General features: G+C 38.5%; 1 protein-coding gene across 1 annotated transcript in view; it reads right to left on the bottom strand.

Annotated features, from left to right (window-relative positions):
- man1a1 (mannosidase, alpha, class 1A, member 1) overlaps positions 1 to 27003 on the bottom strand; it is a 114009-nt gene that overhangs the window by 32431 nt on the left and 54575 nt on the right. The window contains exon 4 of the mRNA XM_033990856.2: positions 21569 to 21649. Coding sequence (XP_033846747.1) covers positions 21569 to 21649 — 81 coding nt within the window. The remainder of the gene's footprint in view (positions 1 to 21568; positions 21650 to 27003) is intronic.

Genomic DNA, 27003 nt, shown 5'->3' with positions numbered 1-27003 from the left:
ACTGAAATGCTAATATTGCAATAACGTTTCAGACTAACCCTCGAGTTACTGCTGCCAGTTCTAGCAAAATACAGTCGATCACATCAAAGTCGGTTTTGGGGCAACCGTTTGGATTGGTTTGGTTTAAGCCTGAGAAAATAATATTAACATGAATCTCATTAGGAAGTAAGATTCTGACTCAACTCTTTTGACTAAGTTTTCCATAACAACATGCACATGATAAGGTCCCCCACTGCAACCACAAGCATGATCTGTTTCTAATAAAAGTACGTATTTTCAACCTTTATATTCTAGTGTTGTGCAGTTCAAAATCCCAGTTTCCGAGGCAGAACTATGTGTTACGAGCACAATGAGATGTTGCTGTTGTCGTGGAGATGCTTGGACAGGTTCTTAACTAAGACGAATGTCCCGGTGCCTTGTGTGGGTGACCTGCTCCCGCTGTGACACGTGGCCCAGATTACAGCTGCACCTTTGGGATACATCGCTCTGCACGCTCCCCACAACACTCTATTTTCTCCCACTCCTTCACCACACCCAATCAGAATCACTCCTGTAATTCTCTCCATCAACCCTGTCACCGCCCCAGACCTTCTTAAAACTGATTTATTAACATTGACACGTATTGATTTTATTTATTCAACTAAAACTTCGAGGTACTATTTTGCTTGTCAGTATTGATATAAAGTGCAGTATGTCATGGCAAACACACAATAAACTAGAACCAGCTAAAAGTACCATGTGTTACTTCCTTATGTTCAGGCATGTTTTTTCAATTAAGTAACTTAACAATGACGTTTCTACATTATAAACATTTGTGGACGAAATCTTAGTGTTAGAGTGAGCCTTACTTTACCAAGATGGTGATTCAATAATAGTACTTTAACAGTGCTTTTCAAATGTAAATAGAACAGAATAGGCTTTTTAGTCAACCAGAAAATATATAATACTGCATACACATTTTAAGATATAACAAACTGTATTCATATACAGACAAGTTTCTTGGACTAAGTTTGCCCATGGTCTGGTTTGGGTCTGTGGGACTGAAAAGTGGAAGTTTGTTTTAGTCTCCAATTTTATTCATTTGCAGTCTGTTAGAGAATCAGTACTTTAGTCAGAGTTTTTGACAATATGATTACTTTACTTTAGTTTTAGTTTAGGTTTTAATCAAAAAAATATGACAGTAACAAAAACTATGACAAAAAGATTTCATTCGACAAAATTAACTGTAAAACACAAAGCTTGCCTCAAGTTTAAAATATATTTCTACATACCAGTGATATAAAACATCTCTTAATCTTTTATGTTCTTTTGGAGTGAAAACTCCATCCCCCATTAGATTGTATTCTATTTCAAGTGTGACTGCGTGGTCCAGACGTGTTATATTTCAGAGGATGAATAATGCATGTGCTTGAGACTGATGAGAGCCTCCGAGCGCCTCTGACAGCTGTAGAGACAAACAGACGGTTCACAGGCCGAGTCAGCTCTCCTCACACGCACCATACTCCAACTGTGAATGGGCCTCTTGTCTTACTGTTGTGCTGGGTAATCTATCCCCATCAGGTGACTTATCGGGTTTAATACATTCACAGTGTAAAGATACAGAAGATGGAGACATTGTGAAAGGCATTGAACCAGTGATGGACTCAAAGTTTGGAGAGTTTCCCATTCAGTTTAAGTTGAACTAAGGCAAACATAAATGGGTCTTAATAGCCTCAAAAGCTAGCATAGCAATATCTAACTGTATTCACTGAAAGGCTCATTACTATAATAACATCTGGAGAGATGATTCGAACCAGCTTTTGAGATTATACTCACAGGTAATAAATGGTTGGCAGAAAAATCATATTCATTTTCATAAGCCCAATAGACTGACAAATGGTGAATAGGTTACACTCATATGGCACCTATTTAACCTCCACTTAAAGCACTTTGCATCAAGGAACCACCCACCCACACACACACTCGTACACCGCTGTGGAGGCAAGGCGATTAGGAAATGTCTTGCCTTAGGATATAACCACACTACGCACTGGTGGAAGCTGGACTACACTTGACCGAATGAGCTATGCGATTGTATGCAAAAGCTCCAATGTTGTAGACTAGAGCAGGTCTCAGAATATGTAAATTCTAGCTGTTTGACTGATAATGGTGATTCATTGTATATTTTATCCTTTATCCCAGTCACCTTTTTAAAGTGAGCGTATACCCAGACATCGTTCACATTCAGTGCTACCTCTTTGTCCCATTGTGTCCTCACCTCAGACTCAAAGGCTGCGTGTCCTTTTCTGTTTTATCACAGCTGACAGGTGCCCCCCGTGCCGTTCCACCAAATCCTCTGCTCCTCCTCTCTGTTCCCCTCTCATTTACATTCAGACGCTCTCCACTCTTCCAGCCGGGGTTAGACTGTAATTATTTCGGACAGTAAAAGGTATTCATAGGCGGAAAGATCCTCCATTTAACACTACAGTGACCCAGAGAAAATGCATTAAAGCAGGGCCAGAAAGCAGTATGCAGCAGGGTCACGGTGAGTACCTGCTTGGTGGTGGGTTGTCTGCAAAATCCTCCAACTCTACGCACTCGGCGAGCAACTGTTTTTTTTTTACCTTTGAGATGTTTGTATTGGAGAGTAGACTATGGGGACTGCTGCATAGAGGTTAAGGGGTCAGCCTAGAGAGCAGAACTGGGCAAATAGTAACACAAAACAGACACAAAATACTATTCAGGTATACACATCTCAAAAAATAAAATTGACCACATTGAATAAAGGTTAAGCCAAAAGTACACCTACCTGCAAATGTTTATTTCATCTCAAGTTTTAGCTGTATTCTTTGTGAGATTTATAAAACTTGAGCAAAAACGTTTGTGGCATTTGTGGCACTGTCAATTTCAAAAATAATTTAATATGGTGTAATTTTTGTGCACTTTTACTACAATATATTGCATGCAATCTCAACAAAACAAAGGAACCAAAATTAGAAAGAAAAAAAAAAAATCCAAAAAAAGTAAAATAAATGCCAAGATGCTTAATTGTGCACATTAGACAGAATGTGGACAACAGCAACATCCAGCTGTACCGAGAAAGTAAGAGATGTGTAGTTAAGTGTAGCTTGGCTGTGGGAAATTAATGGGCATTCAAGTCATTATTCTTCTGCTTATAAAAGGTTAGCTCAAAGGGTAGCCACATAAGAGCGCAGTATTTTTATAAGTACAACATCAGCAGAAGAAACAAAGTTATAAAGAGCAAAGCTACATGCCATATTGGTGAAAAAACTTTTAATTTGAGATTTTTAGGGGATAATCGACACATCAACATTTGACCTGGAGCTACTTTTACATTTCATAATAGTCTCTGGTTAATTGGGAGGTCTTATCTTCTGGTGTGTTTTTAAGACTATTAGTTTAAAGACACAGGGAGAGTATTTACTTTTGAGATGAGATGATGAAGTGCCTCGCAACACTAACCAAAGATTATCTTTACACTGTGTCCACATCTAGAATTTCACAGAAGTTGCCTCAGCCAGGTCCCAAAACATCCTCAATCTTCTCACGCACACTGCAAAGTTTTTTTTTTTACTTTGCTTTTCTTTGGGTGTCTGACTCATAAATAAAACTCTGTTCAAACTTATTAACTGAAATTCAGTGCTGCAAAAAAATGAATTTTATAGGTAGCTTCATAAAGAATAGGATGAAGTAAATCTCATTAGACATACTATTTGCCTTAGCATTCCAATTATAGTTACAAGATGTTAGATAGGATTCTTCGGAAATGGTTTCTTTTCATTGGAAAGACAGATCAAAGACAAAGATTTTGCCGTTTAATTAATGTATTTTGAGTTTCTTTGGATGCTTTGTGGGTCAATTAAAGTAGGCAATTACTCTTGAATTGATCAGAATGAGAACTGGATAAACAGTGCAATGCAATCTTTTTATGTGTAATTTCAGCTGTTGGATATAATGCACCCCAGTTTACCGCCATAGAAGTTTGGAGCTTTGACTATATGATATCTTTTCCATTGTTCAGTTTTGTGCATGGCTATTGCACAGTGCTATAAAATTACAGTGGCTAATTAGACGGAGAGCTAAAAGACTGAACTTAATTCAACCCCACAATCCCAAAGACCAGAAGCAGGCTCTCCACACGACTGCCGTTCACCCGCTGACAGCTTCATGTCTTCCTCTGCTCTTCTGCTCACTTTTGCTCTAGAAGCCTCACATTCTGACAGACATTTCAACTTGACAAGTGGGGGGAAAAAAAAAAGAAACTACAAATGCTACTTATAGCCTCATGCTTCCTTTTAGCGTTAGCCTAGCCTGACAACACATCCCAGCTGCATTGAGCCCTGATAATATTCGGTGGTCTCTGCTGACTTGGCATCTCTTTGACTGTCAGCCGTTTTTGAGTTGCTATGGAAATGAACAGGATGGGACCGAAGTGCATTAACATACAAAATTGCTGCTCCGTAGGAAAGTTACGGTGGTGAACGTAGAGATAGACCAGGGTTCAAAAAGTGCAAGGTGGGCAACAAGCTGAATCTAATTTAATGCTGTGTCATTTGGATATTGGCTTTAATATGGGTATTTCAGTGAACATAATGCATTGGAAGTGTATTGGATAACCATGCCGGAGCGAAATTACACATCTAGCGGGAGTATAAAGCCATTGTGCGCTGGTATATTATCTTCATGTTGTGTTGAGGAGCAGCTGAGACACAATCAAAACCGCACCTGACATTTGAACACTTTCTCAAGTGGGCCCTCCTGATTAGATTGTGGCATACAGCTCATATGCAGAGGTCTTTTCTGTGGGAAGAATGCATCTGCTGACAAAACAAAAAACCTGCCTTTTATTGTCAGGCCAGAAGGATCAGGAGGGGAATACCAATGTGGGAATTTGCATACAGTGAAATGTAGAAAGAAAACAGCTTCTCTTACTTAATAGTGTTCGTGAAGTAGGAGGAAAAATGAGCATGTTTTAGAAGCACATCAACAAAAACACTGATGACGAAACAACTTAAGTTTTGGCTGTTGGCGTTTATACCCTGGAAACAAGGGGGAAAAGATGATTGGCAAGAGGTTCAAGACCAAGGTTACTGCCAATAAAATAACTATAAATATACTGCTTATATCTATTAGCCCATTTAAATTGTTTCATAAGAGACATACGCTGACAGTCAAAAGTTTGAACACACCCTCCCATTCAATGCTTTTTTTCTTTAGGTTACTACTTTTTACATTTATATATATATACACGGAGGACATCACATATATGAAGCAAGATATATGGAATTATGTAGCAAGGAAAAAAGTTAAATAACTTTTATTTTATATTCAAATGTTCAAAGTGGCTACTTTGAACACTCTTCGCCTTGTTGACAGCAATGAAAACCCTTGCCCTTCTCTCAATGAGCTTTATGCTGAAGTCTCCTGAAGTGGTTTTCACTTCACAGGTATGCCTTGTCTGGGTCAAGAAACGTCAAAAGTGCCAAGCAGTGGCAAAGCAAAGGATGGCTATTTGTAATATTCTAAAAGCAAAACATTTTGAGTTATTTTGAGCTTTTTATGTCTTGTTTACTGCATTCCATATTCATTCATGGTTTGATGCCTTCAGTGAGAATTTACAATGTAAATAATCATAGAAATAAAGAAGAAAAATAAATGAAAAGGTGTGTCCTTTTGTGGGTACAAAATGGACAAAAGTCATGGGACAGACCAGCTGACTTACTACTACTGCTACTACTACCACTACTTCTTTACCAATACTACTTTTCTATTGCACTAATCTACAGTCACAGCTAGAGAAAATACGTGTAGAAATTGTTTGGCTTTTGACTGGACAAGAAGGTTAAAAATAGAGCATCCTCTTCTGACGATCAATCATTTAGAGGGTTATGCTTTTGGAACAACCAACTGAAAAGAAAATGGGAGAATCTCAGAATATATGTGCCAGGCAAGTGCCCTAACCTTATAAACCCTACAACAACTTTTTTTTAGACACTTCACAATATTGACTGTATATATGGATAGAATATAAAAGGTTTTAGAAATACTGTTGAAATATGAGGCCTTGAAACAGTTTAGAGTCTACAGCGACTGAGTTTTATTTAGCGTGTATAAATATAGACGAAAGTGTTTCTCTAGGACAAATGAAAGCTTTTTGTGACGCGCTTTAAACTGTCAGAGGAACAAGGAAGTGACATCGTCTAAATATGGGCATCTGATAGACAGGGATAAGGCTTGACATCAAGGATAATAGAGTTCTAATAAAATTGTTGTTAGAATTTTTGAAGAAAACAAAACCCTGCCATATTGGGGTTCTAAATGCAATTATGTACATACGTCGTCAGTTTTATACCTACCTGGTTGTGTGCAGGGCTGGGGGAGTCTGTTTTTTTTTATGCAGCTCAAATAAGGGTCCTTTCTCCACCCACTCCTCTAATTAGTCTGTGATGCTCTGAGTGAGTGACGGGTGGATTTAACCAATCGCAGTGAAGTATGAACTCTCAAAAGAAGCAGATAGTTGTAATTACCTCTTATAGACAAAATAAAGTGACTTTATGCTCAGGAATCATGACAAAATCTAAATTGTGATAAAGGCTCTTTTTGGCATATTGCCCACCCCCTTATTTTGACCGTGGTGCTAGACATCAGCCAGTCTACAGCCCAAACCTACTATCAGTATGTGGAAAAGTAGTGGAAAACACAAAACAAAACAAAAACCCAGAAAGCATCATGCCAGCAGGTGGTTGTGTACCATTCAGTCAAAAACAGTGAAGTCAGTGTAGCATAAGCAAACAACAAGGCTACCTGTCCAACCCACTCTCTCTAAAAGGTGGGGAAAAAAACCCTTGTTTCCTTAGATCTATGCGGTGAGACGACTCCCACACTGCGCAACACTTGTGAAGTACTTTTTCCTCTCTCGCAAAGCTGGGCTGGACAGCGTGCCTAGACAGGGCCTGCTGCAATAGCCTTAAAAGTGTCAAAAAGACGTGAGAGGAGCTCGGACACTGCGATGCACTGATATACTCTCCCTCACAAAGTGCTTCTGGGGCTGATGTAATTGGATTGTAAGGCCCGTGCAGAGACGGTCTGCTGCAGAACTGGGCATTAATATTGAGCACGGAGCCGCGGGGCACAGGCCACTGTCGCCCTCAGGAAAGATGGACTCTTAGTGACGAAAGACAAGCCCAAGACAATACAAAGACTTGGCCCTTGTCATATCAGAGCTGACCCCAAAGAGCTTTGTTCTGGGCAGGTAGTGGAGTACAGGCCACTGCAGAATATCAAGGACAAGAGCTGTAGAATAAGAGTGAATGGAGAAGTATGATTATTAAAATCAAACTGTGATCTAATCTCTGACAATTTACCATTTTAGTGAAATCGACACATCATGTTTCAGTACATTTTGTTTAAATGCTACTCACAGTAATCTCCAGCTATTGGTCAGCCCCTGCTCTGAGTAACAGGCAGATTTAACCAATCACAGTGAAGTATGAAAAAAACATCTACAAAGATGTTTTGAAATGCATGGGTTTCTTGTATTCAGCAAAAATGTAAAATATGCCCCATGAAATGAACCCTGATTCGAAAAATCAAATTACAATCACAATGCTTCAAACTAAGCCAGAATATTAAACTATTACAGACATAAGAATTGCATTTAGGATTAATAAAGGGATAAATAAAGGGAAGGGGAAAAATGCCTGTCATATTCTTAACTTTAAATTTCCCAAAAACAATATTGTTTCATGGTTTGTAGACATTTACTGCAGCGATATCTCACTTGCACCTAAAACTCCATCTGCCTTTTGCTGTTCTCTGCCAAAATTAAAACCATTTTCAAACTGCTGCTGGCTCAGATGGGGCTGCTGAACAGTGAAGTCTGCAGCCCCCAAAGCTTAGCCCAAGGAAACTCATGGTCTTTACACGTGGTTGAGCAGTGCGGAGGCCAGCTGAATCTCCAGTCGCAGCGTTTACAGCGGCTTATTCAATGTGTAATTAAAAAACTGAGCTATAGTGCCCTGGCATTTCAGTCTGTGGTAAAAAAAAAAAAACACCAAACCAAACACTTGGGGTCAATAGCTTTTTAATCAGTCCATTTACACAAACTTGGCGGAAATGAAGATTAAAAAGCTAAAATACAGGACAAGATGGAGCGCACATACGTTATAGTAATTACATTGTGCTAAAAGGTGTTGCATCGTGCGAGAAAGTCTTCGTGTATGGTTGAAGTTTGGAGTCTATAGACAGTTTTAAAAGTTTAAGGCAGTTACTAATGATTTATTGCACAATAGCCATGCTGCGTAATTAATCATGCTGTAGGTTTTCATTACATCGGATGAAGACAGGCTCAATGGGACCACAGTGTACAAAGGTGGAGGCAAAAGGACGACAAAATGGCGCGTGCGTGACTTTGTTTCAGAAGGTCAGATAAAAACTTTATCTAGTGCGGCTTTTAATGGGATCTTGAATTTGAAGACCTCCATTTTTTGTGACTGGAATGGGTAACTAGAAACTTTTTTAAAGACGTTATTTGGATGACATTCCTACTCGTTTAATGTTAATTTTTATGATAATTATTTGTAAAGCACTTTGAATTACTTAATTGTGCTATACAAATAAACTTGCCTTGCCACTTCAAAATTTTAAGATATTTTAAGCTACTGATTTAGGACCAAACAGTGATAGTACGTAATAGTAAAAGATTACACAGTCTATATTGCAGAAAAAGAGGGAAAATATTTTGAGATAAAATATAAAAAGCCAATTAGACAAGGCAAAAATGTTCATTAACAAGAAGCTGTGAAAATAACATTCAATTTCGTTATTACTTCACATTTCAAAGTGTGAAATCAGATTATAAAAGAAAGTGACTGTGCATTTTGGAGGGGGTATGGGAGACAAAACAATAGGCACATCAGAGCTAAATGCTAATAAGTGATAATATAATGATAAACTCAAATGTTAGCACAACAGGAGGCGACTTGTGTTGTGCCTCTTCTGTCACTCAAGGACCTGAGTGTGCCCCTAATGTAGCGGAGGGGGAGTCGATTAACAAGGCAAATAGCTTCTTCCTCTTATCTTCCTCGGAGGGAGTGTGATAAGGGCCAATAAGAGAGGGTCTATGGAGGCCAAGTGTCTCCCCGTGGGCCAACTACTAGAATGGAGAAACAAAGCCAAAGCATGTGAACTCCAGGGATCTTGGAGGGTTTCCAACAATAACTAACATACTGCTACAGTCATTCAAAAAGCCTCAGGGACGGAGAGTGACTTCTATTGTACTTATGCAATATAGAATCTATAGGAGGAATGAGGGGTAGGGTTGGATTTAGAGAACACTATACCAAAGTTCATTTCAATAACTCCTTTCATCACAATCAATATAATCATCACAAAAATAATTGAAATCTATCTTTACAGTGGGACTATGCACCGAAGCTCCTCCCACAACCACATTTCAAATGGCTGCTAAACCGGGCGCTTTCTGGAGAACTAAAGGGGAGAAGAAGGTAAAGGAGGGGCTGGGTCTAGACCTGAGGAAGAGTGTGATTGGTCTAACAGGTCTAACACTTCAAACTCCGCCCCTGCAGCCAGGTGTTTGTAATCAGAAACACCTGGCTGTAATCAGGGCAGTCTTGTGTGATGTCACAAAGTAGCTGAAATTGCAGCGACCACTGGAGCCAGGACACACCCATTTTTGTACATCTTTTACCACAAAGCTGCAAATATACCTAGTTTGCACAAAAAATGCCAAAAAGGACTAGGAACAGCAGGCAATGCTACACAAACACCATGTACACAGCTTAGTAGCAAAGTTGATTTAGTGTTTAGCTCCTCCTTAAACTATAAGAGTAAAAATATACGATACTTTTTCAACTTTGCAGATGTTAGATCCAATAAAACCAACCCATGAATATTTATATATTTTTGTTTATACACAAATGCCCACATATTTCTGTTTTACTCCTTAATTATTAACAGCACAGCCTGTTGAGAGGGGAGAAAGTCATAGAGCTTCCTTACAAACATTGCATCATTGGTGGTAATGCAGTCTTCATAACCACTGCTCTGGCTGCGACATAAAACTTTAATTTCTTTAAAATGTTTTTTTATGTATAAATATGTTAAAATATTACTTCTATATTGGTGCTGCCACATTAATAAGTAAAACCTTCACTGCTCTACGTCAGCATGCTGTAATCCTCAAAGTGCCCTCATTTTTTTTAAAGCCCATAACACCTTCACTAAACTTGTTCCAACTCCAATTCAATTTAACTTTATTTATAGAGCACTTCAAAAATATCACAGACGACCAAAATGCTTTACACAAATTAAAAGCAGTTACAGAGCATTACAAACATGAGACAAAACAAGAAAACAGCAATAAAGAAAAAACAGATCAACGCTTCAAACTGTGATAAAGGCAAATAAATACAGAAATAAACAAATAGTGTCCAGTAGTTGAGACAGTGAAGTTTTATTGAGTCTTGAATATAGAGCAAAACAGTAATCTACTCGGGCATAGATGTTAATTTACAAAGTTTTGGTGATATAAAAGTTTTTTTAGTTTTTAGTAGCAAGTTTCCTCAGCTGGAAAAAGGTCTACATATCAACATTGACCTGTGCATCAAGTCCATTTTACACCTAGATGTTACAACAGGCCTCATGGTCAGGGAGCTCAACCGATCATCTTTGTGCTCAGAGCCAGACATGCACAGTTAACCATCCTCACAATATAGCAACCGCTATTTCAAGGTTCATCCAAACGGCTTCGCTTTTCAGACAACTTTATAGACACGTCTCAAGAAAACAAGCGCTTTGAAGTATTTTTACTATTGAATCACAGGACAGGAATACTAAAACTGAGGTGTGCAACACAAACAGCTTAATAATTCATGATATAAGATAGCGTTTTGTAAAGTAGCATCAAAGTGTCAACAAGAACCCAAAAGATTAGCGGTGCCTAACATACAACCACCAAAGTCACATGTTTTTGATAGAGGCCGTGTTGTAAATGTGCTCAAATGCCCTTACATGCCTTGTATAAAACTGCTTCTGCTGGCAGTGGCTCAAATGTTAAGCAGGATGAATATATAGAGCTATAGTAACCCACCGCAGCCTCTGTGTGTAAGCACCGTACAAAGATGGAGGACAAAGGGGGACCGTGAGATGGTGCAATTACACAGTCTGTCAAAGCAAGGCAACAAGAAGAGCTCCATTTCGGCACATTAGCTCTACACAGTTTGTGGAAGCCGAAGCCGTCAGATTTAGTTGGAATGATAAAAGGACAAAAAGTCGTGTGTGTGTGTGTGAGTATGTGTGACCCTGTTGACCAAACCAATTTTATTCTTGTCAAAGGGACCAACGTGTGTAGAAAAGAGCGTGCTTACAATGTACTAGGGAAATACAACAACCGCCCAGCCGCGCAAAGGGAATCAGTGAAGGGTCCTATATAGTGTTAACACAGTGTACACAGATGAAAGTTTGCATAAGCAGCATGAGACAGCATACCTTATTAGAGACCAGTGTTTCTGCTCTAGTAATAATCCCATTACGTTAGATAAAATGTTGCCTCTGGTTTCACAGGCAATAATATTAGAGAAGGCTTCTATAGTTCATCATTTATTTCAAATATGTACTGAAGCATGATATAGGGGTTGGCAATATATTTTTTTGAATTATATATGAGATGATATTAACCTGACTGTAAACGTGAATGGACTGTAACCACGAAATCATCACCTTTTATGAGAGATTATACTGCAAGTAGGCTTTATTTTCTGATTTGCTTTAATCTCTCAAACAAGGTCATAATGAATATTTGGTTCAACTTATTATTCTGCAAAATGCGATAAATTACACACACACAATGTTTGGTTCACTTATGCAAAGGTAAACACAGGAGAGAAGAACTCAAGCCTTTCACAATATCTAATAAATAAACGCACCCATTACTGAATTAACAGGGTAAGTTTACAGTTTGTTTGGTTCACAAATTGTGGCATTTATATTACCCTTTACAGATGTCGCAACAAAGGACAGATGTCTTTAGTAAATACCTCTTATTCACTTTTATGGGCTTGTCTTATTTCCTCTTCTTGGCGTGCGCAGTGATCCAAACAATTATTTTATATCTTCGTGACCTTTAAATCTCAGCATACACAGTCAGCTATTGCACAGCGAGGTATGCAGAACAGACTAATTTAATCTGAAGTTAGCATCAAATGGACACCTCATAACTTTTAATGGGGTTAACACAGGGTCATATATTCAGTTGTGATGGTTAAAGTTCGAATGGGACTTGGGGAACGGCAGCGATGTCCTCTTAGAGATAGAGACACATGCTAGAGTGTGTGTTTTCTCCATCTTCTGAGTCACTGAACAGCGGTTTAATCTGAAATAGGATTGGTCACTCAGCCTCAAAAGGAAACCCAACTCCCTAAGTGTACAGATAAACAGAATAAGTCACAGCTCACTTACTCAGAGATAATAAAGTACTTGCATTCCTCAACTACAAAGATAAGTCTACCAAACTCTACACAATTTCTCATTTACAAGATACAAGACAATGCGACTTTTAGAAAATGTAATGCATCAAATATATAGACATACTTTGGGATATGATGCACAGGTGTCGCAAAGGCAAATATAACACACCAATGATAAAACACTTCCATTCTTTTCTAATCAAATGTAATGCTATAATCTGAGGTCCAACATAGCTCGGTGATGAACTCTTGAATTGACTACACAAACCTAGACTAGATGGTACCTTCTTTATGCCAAATGCAATTATATCAAATGACTTCCACTAAAATAAATAATTAGTTTCATTACTAACCCTCAGTGGCTGTAATTTGCATCTTTGAACTCATCTTTTTTTCTGTTTTCCTGATAAAACAGAATCTGACAGTTAGATCTTGGATTATTTTGCTTGACAACTTGTCTAAAAAAGTCTGTCAGAGAATTACTGCTCAAGCTATTGCATAACTGACACTGGGCTTACGTCAACCATCCTTTGGGAAATTTGTTCATTAAAGACCTGTTTTTGACTCTGTGTCACATCAAAATATGTTCCCACACTCAGTCTATTTATATTCTTTAACATGACTGTTAAGAATTCAGACACTTCATGATTCAACATGTCCCCATACCGGACTAGCCACTCCTGGTCGTCAGTAGGTTGTAGAACTAACTGTACTGTACAAGTGTAGGCAGGTATGACACAAATTATAGCTTAGATTTATTGTCAATCGGCCAACATATTGAAGATGCAACAAATGTGGGAAAGTACAGAAACAGAAAAAGTAATCATGAAAATGCAATAATGTGTCCTACCACAACTATGCAGATGACACTCAGATCTATGTCTCACTGGCAGCAGGTGAATATGGACCAGTGGATTCACTTTGCCACTGCATCCAACAGATCAGTGTGTGGATGCAAAGTAACTTTCTCCAGCTAAACTCAGACCAGACTGAAGTCATCATCTTTGGCCCACAAAAACACAGAGAAAGTGTCAGCAGTCAGCTCCAGTCTCTCTCTAAAACCTTCAAATCAGGTTAGAAATCTAGGAGTAATAATGGACTCAGACTTGAACTTCAACAGCCACATCAAATCAGTAACATCTGCAGCTTTTTCCCACCTAAAAACATTGCAAAAATCAATGGTAAACTGTCAAAGCCAGACTTAGAGAGACTTATCCATGCATTTGTCTCCAGTAGGTTAGACTACTATAACGTCCTGCTCACTGGCCTCTCCAAATGATAAGACAGCTGCAGTACATCCAGAACACTGCTGCTCGGGTCCTGACTAGAACCAGGAAGTACGAACACATAAGTCCTGTGCTCAGGTCTCCTGGCTCCTGTGGCTCAGAAAATAGACTTTAAAGCAGCTCTGCTTGTGAACAAGTCTCTCCATGGACCAGCACCAAAGAACATCTCCCACATGTTAGAGCCACATGAACCATCTCACACTCTGAGGACTTCAGGGACCGGCCTCCTGCTGGTGCCCAGAGTCAGGACTAAACATGAATCAGCATTTCAGTTTTATGCAGTGAAAACCTGGAACAATCTTCCTGAGGATGTGCGACAGGCCTCTACTTTGACAATGTTTAAATCCAGGCTCAAAACAGTTCTGTTTAGCTGTGCATATGACTGAAAGGTTTTTATTCTGAACTTTTCTGTTTTAATGTTAATTTTATGATGATTATTTGTGATTATTTATGTTCTGTGGAATATTACACACAATACACTATCATAGAGATGTTCTCCATGATAGTGGACTGCCCACTAGAAAAGTTACAAAGTCCTTTACAAACATGCACTTTAATACAGGCTTCAGCCTGCTCAAATGTGGAGTGGTTAATTGTTTGTACACAGTCACGCCCACTCGCCCCACCAGGAGGTGAGTGGCTCAGCCTAAAGGAGTGCATTAGGTCACGGACACATGTTGAAAATATCAGCATCTCTATTGCTGCGAGTGTGAAGGCTTATTTCTGTTACTTGTTATCAGCCTCCAAGCTGATACATCATCACCCACCACGTCAAGTACAACTGACTGTACGTACTGCACAGAGCAGGAAAAAAGCTGAGGAGAGCACCCAGAGATCACCCGGGTGTGCTGTTTGTAAAGTGCTAAAGCACATTTTTAAAGGAGGCAACTTAACACACCTGAGGGTAAATCCAATCACTTGCCAATATGTGTAACAGTTAAAGAATTTAGTGCGTTTAACAAGCAGAGGCAGCCATGAGACAAATTATAACTTGTATTTATTGTGGGAGATACAAGCCAGATATGTAATGAACATGCAAGAAAAAAACTAAAGCCAATAGTGGGAAAATACATACAAAGATAAAAAGTCAAATTTAAGTGCTACGCTAATTTCCTTTGTACTTGCCTCTAGTCTGACAAATCTGCCACTATGCAGTCCTTGTCTCTCTAAATATTGAAAGGTAAATGATCACAAATTTTTCTGTAAGAAGTTGGAAGGAGGCGACTTAAAATTTAAGATGCCTGGGGATAAATCCAATCTGTTTTTGTTTTTCTTCGCCTTTCTAGTAAAAATAGGAAAATAAACCACACAAGATAAATTCAAAAGGTGAGCCAAATGAAATGCAGTGATGCTTTTTAATAACCTGGCTCCATAGTTTCTTCTGCCCTCAAACTCCTCCCATTTCCATCTCGTAGCACAGACTACACCAGTCGGGGAACAGATAAAGATAGATCTACACGAAACACATTCTCCCTGGTTGGTAAATAAGCTACAGAGGGCTGACCGTGAGTGAATGTGCAGATGTGTAAGACGCCTTCACTAGAGCTCAGCAGGGAGCAGCAGAGAGCGCCAAAGGGAGGAGAACGCGAGGTTGTTTTTCTCCGTGCACGCCTCGGGCAAAGCCAATTTTCTCAGCGAGTGAATGGGATTTCTTAAGGATAAGAGAGAGAGGACTCAGCTCCAGCCGGTGTACTGTATTAACTCCTGTGTGCATAGTCAGTGGTTGTCCATGACCTGTGGATAAAACTACAAGCCTGGCAAATGCTCTTGTTAGACCGACGGACTTTTAGGTTTTACTTTATGATTTATACTAGGGTTGTCAAAAGTATCAACCTACCTGGACGACTGAGGGATTGCACAGATATAAGGCCACATGGTAATAAAAAAGAAAGTACTATTATTTAATGTTGAAAATCAACAAACCAAAATAAGTGTTTTTATTTTCACCATGAGATCAGAATAGAATATCGTGTCAGTTCTAAGGTTGAGAATGATATTATTGAAATTTTCATGCATATTTTAGATTTTTTTTCCCCAAAATCATACTCTAAGAAGGACAATGTGTACTTTGTATTGTTAATCTTGTAGTACAAATGTAATCCGTGTGGTTGTCAAAAGTTCAGAGGGTATAGGCTTAAACAGGGAGGCTTTAGTGTGCGGTTTAGGAAGTAGATAATTAGAATACGGAATGAAGTGGCACATGGTTCACTTACCTGCCCCAAGTAAATGAGGTTGTATCCAGTGTTGGTTTGTATAAAAGATAAATACTAAAAGATAAATACTAAAAGAAAAATAAAACAATATATATTTTAAATTTTCTTCACCGTGGCATTGCTCAGGAAATCTGCTCTGTATGTTGAGTTGAATCAAGAAAACCTCCCTGGAAAAATATCTCCTGAATATTTTAGATTGAACGTACACAAAAATGCGGAACATGAATCCTCCTGGGCAATCTGGGAATCAAATGCGTGACCTTTTGACTTTTCTATAATGGTATTTTGGTCTCAGTGCTCGATAAGAGAGGTTTTTTTGTGAGCACGAGTCAAATCCTCCCTTCAGAATTGAATAATCACACTTTCAAGTTGCCAAATCAGTTATATATTTGTTATTAATAAAATACTGTTTTGTTGTTTTGTCATTGCACTACCTAATCATTTCAGTTCATTTCGTCCACAACATGAGCCTACAGCTATAAACTACAGGAACGAGTTGTGGAGTGTAACCTCATATCCTTGTGATGAAAGCCCTTATTTTGTTCAAAAGCCCTGAGATAATGAGGCTCCATTGTGGCGTGCGGTCCTCCACTCAGTCCATTTCAAACAGTCTTAGTGAAGGGTAATTGTGCGATCTGATCATGAAAGCTACATCAGAAAGACGATGAATACGCGGCTGATTGCAGAGCAGAGAGCAGCAGAGATACGTGCTTGTACTTTGGAGCGCTTCATGGAGGCCAATCAATTAACACAAAGAACTGGAGCCTGGATCTGACTGTTTCTGCCAGGCCATGAGATCCTGTGTCAATCAGCAACGTAAAAGAAAAAAATCTAAATATGTCCAGCCATTTTTAGTTACTTATTTTTGTATCCTGGAAAGTCCCACTGAGATTTGTAATGTTTAGGGAAGTGCTAGAGTACATGCAACTATCCTGCTCAAATTGAACTAAATGTCACAGAGATATACTGCGATAACATTGAAACTACTTTATGTCACTGACACAATAACAACAAAGCAAGATTATGCCAGTAAACAAATATATACATGTACAGAATCATTAAAAAGGCCTGAGCTGCAGTAAATAAAGGGCAGAAGGAACCAATAAGTAGCCATAAAAGTTACTTTTTCAACACCTAACAGCTCAATTCTTTTCTTATTAAAACAAAAATAACAAAAATCTTGCTACTTTGCCAAAAAAAACAACTATATACATGATAAATATAGGTCTCATTTATTGAACGATAAGTTGATATAGTATTTATTGTGACAAGCCTATGAAAAGGTCTTAAAAAGTTAGTAGAAAACTGTTAACAACACTTCTAGACAAAATAAAAAAAATGTGTGACCAATCTTACATGTCAGCATATGGAGCACAGACCTATGCCAAGGCCATCATCTCACAGTGGTACAGTGACCATCCCTTTAACCAAATAGCCCTAAAATTACATTATTGTTTGAGTAATAGAGTTTCTACAGAAAACGTTTCTACTCAAAAAAGTTAGTCTTTGATCCATGAAATTTGAGATCTCTCCCTACTGATTCCACATAGAGCTTGCTAAAATCTTACGATCAGTATAAATGTCATGGTTCATTGGTCTTATTCCGCTGTATATCGGCTGTTACCTTGTCTACTCCTCTCTCCTGCCTTTCAGAAGAAGTTTCTCCGACGAGGATGTTAAAAGCCTGCCAGTGGGATGCGAGCTGTCTGCAGCACTAGTACTTTTACTGATCAAATTTTCATCAAAATACCAGGTCTCTTTGAAAATGGAGAAGGGAAGAAAGTTTCACGCTAAGACATAAAATGATACTTTAACTCAACGTTCCTGTTGATATTTTTTGGTCTCTAATGGGTCTATTTTCTTTGTAATAAATGCAGAAACCTGAGATGAACAGGCTAAAATTGGGATTGTCTGTAGGTTGATTTAAATTTCAGAGTTTCTCAGGAGGTTGACACATACTCCAAAGAGGAGTTACATAACAGTTTAATTAGACTACTGAAGGTAAAGCTTTTGTTTTGATGTTGTTTTTTAGCAGAGGTACAGCACCTACTTATTCGGTTAAATTATGTGTTTGGATTTAATAAAACTAAACACATCTAGGGGGAGGGAACCTTTGAAAAGTTTAAAATAAAGTTTGTAAGTTTCTCAGCATCTCACTACAAACCTCTTTTACCTTCTGAGAATCAGCTAACTGCAAGCTAGCAGACAGAAGCTATTTACACAACAATAATTCTTGTCCGAGAGTGAAAAATTCTGCTGCTTTTTAGGACATTTGTTTACACCAGGACAGGACTGACAAAAACGTCCCAACTGAGTCTCTGAAAGCAATTTGCTGCTGCTACACAGTAGAACAAAAAGAAAAGACTATAGATATATATCTAAACAACAGTTAGCTGACACAGTACTGAAGATATGCAAAATTAGTATGCTGAGTTACAGTATATAGCCTGTAATAAAACTCAATTAAAGCTGCATTGTAAAAGTATTATTCTCAGTACTTTCACTTTTTGACTATTGTCCACCTGTATACCCTTAAAACCCTGAGCAAACGCCAAACACATTGAGACAGAAAGTTCCCCATCACTTTTCAGATGAAGTTAACTCTGATAAGTAGATGTAGCATTATACAGCCAGCTACCTCAATCTCTCCACTCCTGTCACCCAAGGCCACCCATTTGCCATTCCTCAGCTCGGGCCCATCCATCTAGCTCTGCACCCTGACCCGTGCTGACGTCTCCGGGCCCATGATGAAAGCCTGTCACTGATTGACTCTCATTAAAAAGAGAAATGAAGTTAAAGTGACTGTTAAGAAATGACGAGAAAACCACGACCTGTCCTTCATGTGGAGGATCACTGCTTCAGATCATCAGACAGAGACGTGTCCCTAAAGTGCATGTGGGCTGGAGAGCTGAGCACATAATCAACTCTATGCACTGTCACACATGTCAGAGCTGCACTGCCGTTATTATATCATTTTGAGATCTAAGGGTTTTCGCAAATATGTTAGTAAAAATAAAAGTAAGTAAAAGCCAGCAGCAGTTGTGATACAGCGGAGAAAATGAACACTATCTCAGCATGATTATGTCACTTCACTCTGATGGGTAAGATGCAGTATTCAGTGTCGTATGTAGCTTTACAAAGTAGTGGCCATGTTAGTTGTGCAAGGACATGTCAAGTAGTTTACCCAAGTTTGATGAAATGTAAAATAGAATTGTAAAATAGATCCTTCACCAGAAAAGTTATAAGGCACTTTTAAGATTTGCCATCTGTTTGTCTCCATGGAGATGTTTCTGCTTTGCCTCAAAGGTTCAACAATAAGGCATTTAACACTTCTATTTCCAGACGAGCAGGTGATACCATCAAGCCAAGTTACAGGTTAGGTTCAAGGTGTTTGGCAATGAAAACCCCATCTGAAGAGTTATTGTTTTAATAAACTAGATCTCTCTTTTTGACACATATATGGTTATATCTAAACTTTTCCATAATCCACTTTCTTCAGTCTCAACTGGCTTGAAATTCTAAATTCATGGGTTTCAGTATCCCATTTATAGGTGCCATTGTGAGTACTTTCAACTGCTCATCATATAATACATGGTTTTGAAGTGTTAACTGCTATGGCAACAGTGCTAGCTTTGTACCACTCTGAAACTCATGGATGGTCTATAGGCCACATGCAGCCTCACAAAGATCATTTGCATCTCATATTTCTCATAACTTTGTCCTATACTGAATTCTCCTTATGACATCTGTCTGTATACATCTATTCAGGGGTGCGCTAAAGCACTTAGCCCGGCAGCACTTGTTAGCCCCCTGCTGCTCTCACTTCAGGGCTTATTGTGTCTGTCAGACAATGTTTCAGCTGCGTCATAACCGCTCAGTGTCTATCGAAGTGCAATTTCAGAAAGGATTTTTATGCAGGTGTTTTGGCAAGCCCTAAAATGTAAAACAGGAAAAAAATGGTTTATGTGAAAGCCTTTATTGGCAGGAGCAGATCAGAGCTAATACCCCGCTGATGTCATTTTCACAGTCTCTTGTCGCTAAGCACATTGAACACAGTCGGCTATAGACAGTGCTGCGCGATGACTTTCCTCTCATTTTTCTGTATAAATCTCATCTGAGGCAGCGATTTGTCAGCACTCGCATGCCCCATGACAAACTGTGCCCCCTAAGGCTGAGCGGATCCACCTTCTCCACCCAAAACTCGGCAAAGTGCAAAAGTGAAAAATGGCTGTTCCAAGGCCACCCCGAGTTCAACGGTGTTGTCAAAGATGTGAGATTAAATGTGTGAGGAAAACAAAACAACACTATGTGCTGCTCAGGGCTAATCTCTTCACATTATCAGTGTTTGAAGGTGCTTTGGTGGACTCAAATCTCTCCAAACCAGACTGACAGACCTAAAACCCAAACCGTTTCTTTTTCAGAAGCAGGCTGGAGCATAATTATCACAAATGACATTGAACTGGGCAGTAGATATTTTATTTACTCCACTATAGTGAGGGTTATTCATTTACAAGAGCTTGGGATTTTAGATTCCACACTGTCTAATGTTTTCTCAGTAATACAAGTAGACTAGTCAAAAATGCAGATAAAAGTACTTTCCATTATCAATTTAGAAAGTACAAGTTGAGCGATTTCACTTCTGCTTTTTAAAAAACTGTTGACACCACACCCTGGACATGGGCTGGTAGAGCCACTCCCCTCAAGAGGCTACAGCACATTCAGAAAAGAAAACTATTTGAGCTGCTAGTTTTACATGTATTCTGTCCATACTGTGCAACTGTACACTTCATTTTCAGCCAAACAACGTATTTCATGCATCCTTTTATTTGATTATAGCTTATATTTTACTGCTATTATTTTATTTATTTATTTATTTGACTGGGACAATGCATATTGATGAACAGACATGATTCAACATGAATGGAAATACGCCAAATTATAGCCAAAGGCTAATTATTATTATTATTACTATTATTGTGTTATGTTGCACGATATCACCGAAGCACGTTCCTAGTTTGTGAATTTAGTTTACTGACAGCGGCATTATTTGATTTTGATCTGAAATGCAATATTTCTACTAAAACAATTCAAATACAACATCAACCGTCGGTCTGTCATGATAATCACTAGATCGACTTATTGTTCAATATATAAAAGCTGCAAGAGTATATTTTGGAGCTCAGTATTCATCATGTGTCAATTTGTTTGCAACAGTGGGCAGAGTTTTGCAATTTTTATGTAATAAGGTCAAATTTGTGCTTTAGAGAGTAGACTAAATAACTTGTATGGCTAATTATTGGTTCTTTCTGCTGTTTATTATGTTACAGCTCACCTCTTTTAATGATAACACAAATTGAAAAAACTGTATGTGCATTAAGTAGTTTCAATATTATCGTTTATTGCAATATTTCTCTCTATAGCAATATATCATGCTTCAAAATGTGTTATCATGACAGGCCTAACAAACCGCAACTTGCTTTAACAGTTAGGGCATTTCCCATCATTTGCATTGCCAGCTTCAGTGTCACTCACTTTCTGTTTCGCAGAAGTGCAGATATGAAAATAAAAAGCCCAGAGTCCTTACCTCTTTCCCAGACAGATAGTAGGCGGAGAGTAGGCCTCCCACAAAACGGATGTTCACCTCAAACACCGACACCTCCGCATTCTGCAACACACAGAAAAATAATAGGCATCAGATAAGGAGAAACGTACAAGGAAATAAAGATATGCAACAGATACATTCACAGATGGTGGTATTATAATAAAAATGGTTCTTTGAAATCGGTCAAGAGAACATCTGATTGTATTTACATGTATCTGCATGGGTCCCTCATTAGCACGGCTTCTGCATTCAGTGGCATTTTCACTTTATCTTTGAAGCTCGTTTATGTGAATTAGTAATATAAAACTAAACACAGTGCCAATGTTTTGTTTTTGTTTTTATTGGCTGCCATTGAGGCTGGCTCCAAGTATCTTAATGAAAAACTTGAAGGGGCTGGGCTTTTGTTGTAGCTGGTCCCAGACTCTAGACTAGTCTTCGTCTGGGTATTAGAACAGCCCAATCTTGAAATATTTTTAAATCTTTGTTGGAAATTAATTTGTTTGCACTGGCTTTTACCACAAGCTGAGCGGGACACTTGCATTGTATTGTTTTATTGTGGTTTTCGTGCTTTGTTTTACAAGATTCCACTTCATATCACCGTTGCACTTGTGGTTGTTTTTTTTAAATGTGCTTTATAAATAAATTTCACTTGACTTGACTATTGATGTACTATCAATGTATTCAAGAATCGATAACTTTGAATGTCAATATTGTTTAGAAAGCTTACTTGTCATGTGTAATACTTAAACTCACTTGCAGACATGTTTTGAAACCTGTCGCTTGTGTTGTTGCATATAAATTAGATGAGGGCAGTTTAAAGTATTAGTATAAAATCATAAACAAGAGTGAATATGTGTGACACCCCTACACAAAGAAGAGTAAGATCAAACGGCTAAAGTGCATGGCATATTTTGACAGTCCAAGTATCTTTTCCTGAAATACGTCTACACAAGGGAACACTGAGTACTCCCTGTCACAACATTAAGACTTTAAACTTTAAAGAATAAATCCCTAGAACGTAAACTTTGGCCTTTAATGGCGGCAGTAAAAACTGGATACAGAGCCTCTTTCCTTTGACGTTTGTTTGAAGACAGATTGGGAAAAAGCTAAGAAATGGAAGTTTGTAAAGCCATTTGTCTTAGCTGCATAACAATGGGGCCCTTTATGGACAATTGGTGATTTTTTTTTTTGGGTTGGAGTGACAGCTCTCATAATTCACTGCTGTCGACAAGCGATAGGACAATAGAGAGAGAAAAACTATTAAGACAAAACGTGTCCTGTTATTTAAATGTATTTCACTGGCTATTGGAGCAGTCACACAATGGAGTCTATTCATTCTAATTTAATTATGTGCATTCTCTTTGACAGTATATGAAATTCAAAAAGACAATGGCTTAGCATAGACAGATCTGCTTAAAATGCTGTAAGCAATGATGGAGAATGTGAGTAACCAGTCTTTTCCCCAAGAGTGTATTTGCCAACTGGCCAATTTGACTCACTGAAGCCTAAGAAGGCTTCAATATGACAATTTATGATATTCGCTGTTTGCATTTTGTTATGGTGCTGAGGCTTTGTAGGTAAGCCAAGGACTTGTCACAGAAAAGTAAACTGGGATGAGGGGGGCTATCAGCTTCAGATACAGTCTTGAAGAAGCCAACACCACAGATGGCACTTTTAGTCGGTCGCAGGTAGGAAAAGGCTCCAAAAACTTGTGTAATTCAGCTGTCAAGACATGTCACTGTAACATCATGTGACTCTTTTAAGGAAGGATATAGGTTGATATCCAAAACATCAAGTTTTAAATAACACGTACAGGTCTGATACAAAAGTAAAGTAATAACCATTAATCTAAAGTATGATGTTACTTGTGTCCATTGTTTAGGTGATTTATTAATCTTGCCAATATATTTATGTTAATGCCATACGATGGAATATTCCAGGCAAAGCAATAACATCTCATTGAAGACAAGCCTATGGCATACCCTCTACCAGGAGAGTTACACAATGCAACTTTACAAATGTTTTTCATATACCCCACTAAACTAAAAGATCTCTGGTTCAAGTTTCAAAATGCCTCATTTAAACAGTTAAAACAGACAGGTTGTGTTGTAGAGTTGTAGTTGTGTCAGCCAGTGTTCCTCTGACTAGGCAGGAGCGACTGGTGTTATCTGTTTGGGCCTGACAAACGATGGGTCCAGGGCACTCCGGTCTCCTGATGCTGCAACTTTCAGCCTTACACAGTGGAACAGGAACTGACTAAGCACTGCTGTTTCCTCCACGGGCCCGAATAGGTCTGGAACAAGTCAATGCTCTGTGACGGTGGACTTTTTTGGACAAGAAATAATGCCACTGTACTGCAAACTTCTCACTTTGTTAGATTGTGAGCTGGTACAAAAAAAAATGTTTTGTTGTAATTTCAATGACTCAAGCTGCTCAAAAAATGTAATTGCTTTTCAGTACATTCTCAGACAGACAAGGTCACAGAACGGAGTTTGTGCTATGAAATAGTATGACAAGAAAAACAGTCACAAGGTCTATAATAATAAATGTCATTTCATTTTAAATGTACTCTAGGCTGTTGGATGATAGAAAGGTTTTGTGGGTCAATGGATGCAGAAATGCCCTGAATTGTTATTTAAATACACACCATTTCCTGAATAGTCTAGTGGTCTAGTGTTTTAAATTGTGTAACATGTTTTCTCTACCACTGAATTTGATATGTTTAGCCAGTAAAAAAGGAGACGAGCACATTGCTCTGGCTCATGTTTTACAATGATCTCAATAAAAGCCAGTGACATAGACTCAGCTCAAGTTTAATGTATGCCCTCTTTCCTGTAGCTTTATCTATAGCTAGTGGCCAACTCAAAACACAAACAACCTACTGACTGATGTTATCTACTTTCTGTTCATTACAGACTTAGTTGTTTTTAACTTTATTGATTTGTCAGCCTCAGGAATACAAGCAAACACAAGAGGTGATGATGAAAGTGTCCTCAAAAGCTACAGGGAAGACAAACTACTTCAAACAAAGACAATACTTGAGAAAAAGTGAGTCCACTGTAGCTGTAAGACACACAAAAAGCCCACTGCACATTACACTGCAGGTCACTGCCATTTATTTCCAGCCAAACGAAGCAACACCTTTAAATCTATTTAAAGGCAAGGAGCAAAAGAACAGGTTTTATAAGCCTCCAGAGAGATGGCCTGTCAGAAATGAAGCGCTCACAAGGAAAACTTATGATCTTAAGCTGTGTCAGAGCCAGAAAGGAAAAGTCAACACTTCCTGTCATAAAAATAACTGACGTTTTGGCAAAGCGAGGCAAGGACTAAAGTGTGCTCTCTGGTGATCTACGCAGAAGAAAACATGTTTATACGTCACTGGGTGGTATGGCATATTAGGTAATGATCACTGCAACTTATAGTCAGATCTCCATATTTCATAAACACAGTATGTCAGTACAGATATATTAGGTTTGCCAGAAGCTTTGATATTTAGAGAGTAGTTGATATGTGAAGGAACATTTTAGTGTAAGAAGACAAAATTATCCCTTGTTTGGGCTGCGTTGAGACATCTTATTTGAGTCTGAGCCCCATGGCGACTCATGAGCTGTGAGTCATCACCACAGTAGCCGGTCACGTCCTCAAAGCAAATGTTTCTTTTTTGCATTCGTCACTTTGACCTCATCGCAGCTTGCTCTCATGTACATTTTAATAGATCAGGACTCCAAATACATCTCAGACTGCTTCGCACACACAAACCAACTTCAACTCGTTGATCTCAATGACCGACTGTCTGTTCACCACAACACTCAGAAATAAACTGGCAAAACATTTCACTTTGCTTCTGTTTTGCAACTTAAGCCCATAATATTGTTTCTTCCTCCCTATTCAAATCAGTGGTAGTTTGAATGATGCACTTCGACTGAGAATCGAGCTAATCACTTCTTCTATATGACCACAACATCTCCATCTTTGATCTTCTCTGAAACCATTTTACTCCAATAACATCAATCATAAACTACATTCAAATTCAACATCTTCAAACTCACCCTTACTGCTGATAAGCCAGAAAGACTCACTAGTACATGAACAGCTTTCACGTCTTTGAAGTTGGCCTGTATTGTAAAACCAGCCTAATTATGCTTCAAGCTCCTCATTAGAAAGACACAGACTTTCTCTTCTGAATACAAATATGAGTATGTTTACAGATCTAAGACAAGGCCTCACTCCAAAAAGCATGTTCGCCAATTTCTGCGTAACCTCTAATACCTTCAAGAACCACTTCAGTCCTTTTACTGTACCCCTTTCAACCTGTTATTTCATGCATACATCTCCAGCAGGTTTCTATGCATAATCTTGTCTTATTGGTATACGTTTGCCAGCGGTTGTCCTGTCACTCAAGCTGTTCTGTCTCAGCAGGGGAGCCATTGTTTTCCATCGGCTTTGATGCAAGATCACGTTGCAATGTACAGTTTTGGCAACCTGTGCTTTCCAGTAAGCCATTTTCATGTGATGAAAGAAGGCTGTTATTTTAAACCCATAATAAAAGGAGCTAAGTGAAAAGAAGATTTCCTCAATTTCTATTCAATTTTTGGCCAATGCACAATAAAAAACCTAGATAAAAAACATAATCTCTCATTTATTCAATTACAAAAACAGCTATTCTTAATGTGAACGGGCTCACCTCTACACAGATCTGACCTGTACATTCCAGACAAAGCTATTATATCTCCATGGGGACAAGCAGGTGCACCTTTAAGTTATATAAACAAACAAAAGCCAACAAACTAAAAATGTCTAGAATTCAAAAAGTTGTGATTTCAAACTTGCATTGAGACGAGTTGAAGGGCGTCTAAAATCTCTACTGCAGGGGATAGTGGAGAAAGTCTGGCATCTCCGACAGTATTCAGGAGTGTTTGTATCTCCGAGCACAACAAGAAGCGACTCATGAAGAAAAAAAATCACATGCTTTTATATGTTTTATAAAGAGCTGTCTGCATCTACAGCTGTGCCCTTAAAGTGGAGCTGTAGCTTTGAAATGTCATTTGAGAAGAAAAAGCTGAGCAAATATCGTGTGGCGATGGTTTGTCTTTTCTCTGAGGCACTATTTGTCAGAACAGATCACCAGCAGATGAACTAAAAGAAAAATAAAGCAACAACAAGGCTGGAGTGAAGACAGTAATCATGCAGGATTCTCACTTACATTCAAGTAACTGTGTGGGTGAAGACAAGAAAAGTCCTATGTCTCCAGATAAACAAAACTAAATGACATTAAAATCTAAAACTGACATAGAAATGAGAAACCCAAATACAAGCGTCAATGATTGAAGAAATAAAAGTTTGAGCAGTTCTTAAAACTGCTCAAACTACTCGCTATGCTCAATTTTCACAGCAGTTGCGAAAAGGCTAGAAGTGAT

Source organism: Periophthalmus magnuspinnatus, chromosome 24 (genome assembly GCF_009829125.3).
Source record: "Periophthalmus magnuspinnatus isolate fPerMag1 chromosome 24, fPerMag1.2.pri, whole genome shotgun sequence".
NCBI lineage: Eukaryota > Metazoa > Chordata > Actinopteri > Gobiiformes > Gobiidae > Periophthalmus > Periophthalmus magnuspinnatus.
The sequence above is the reverse complement of the archived record's forward strand: the minus strand, read 5'-3'. Positions and strand labels throughout refer to the sequence as shown.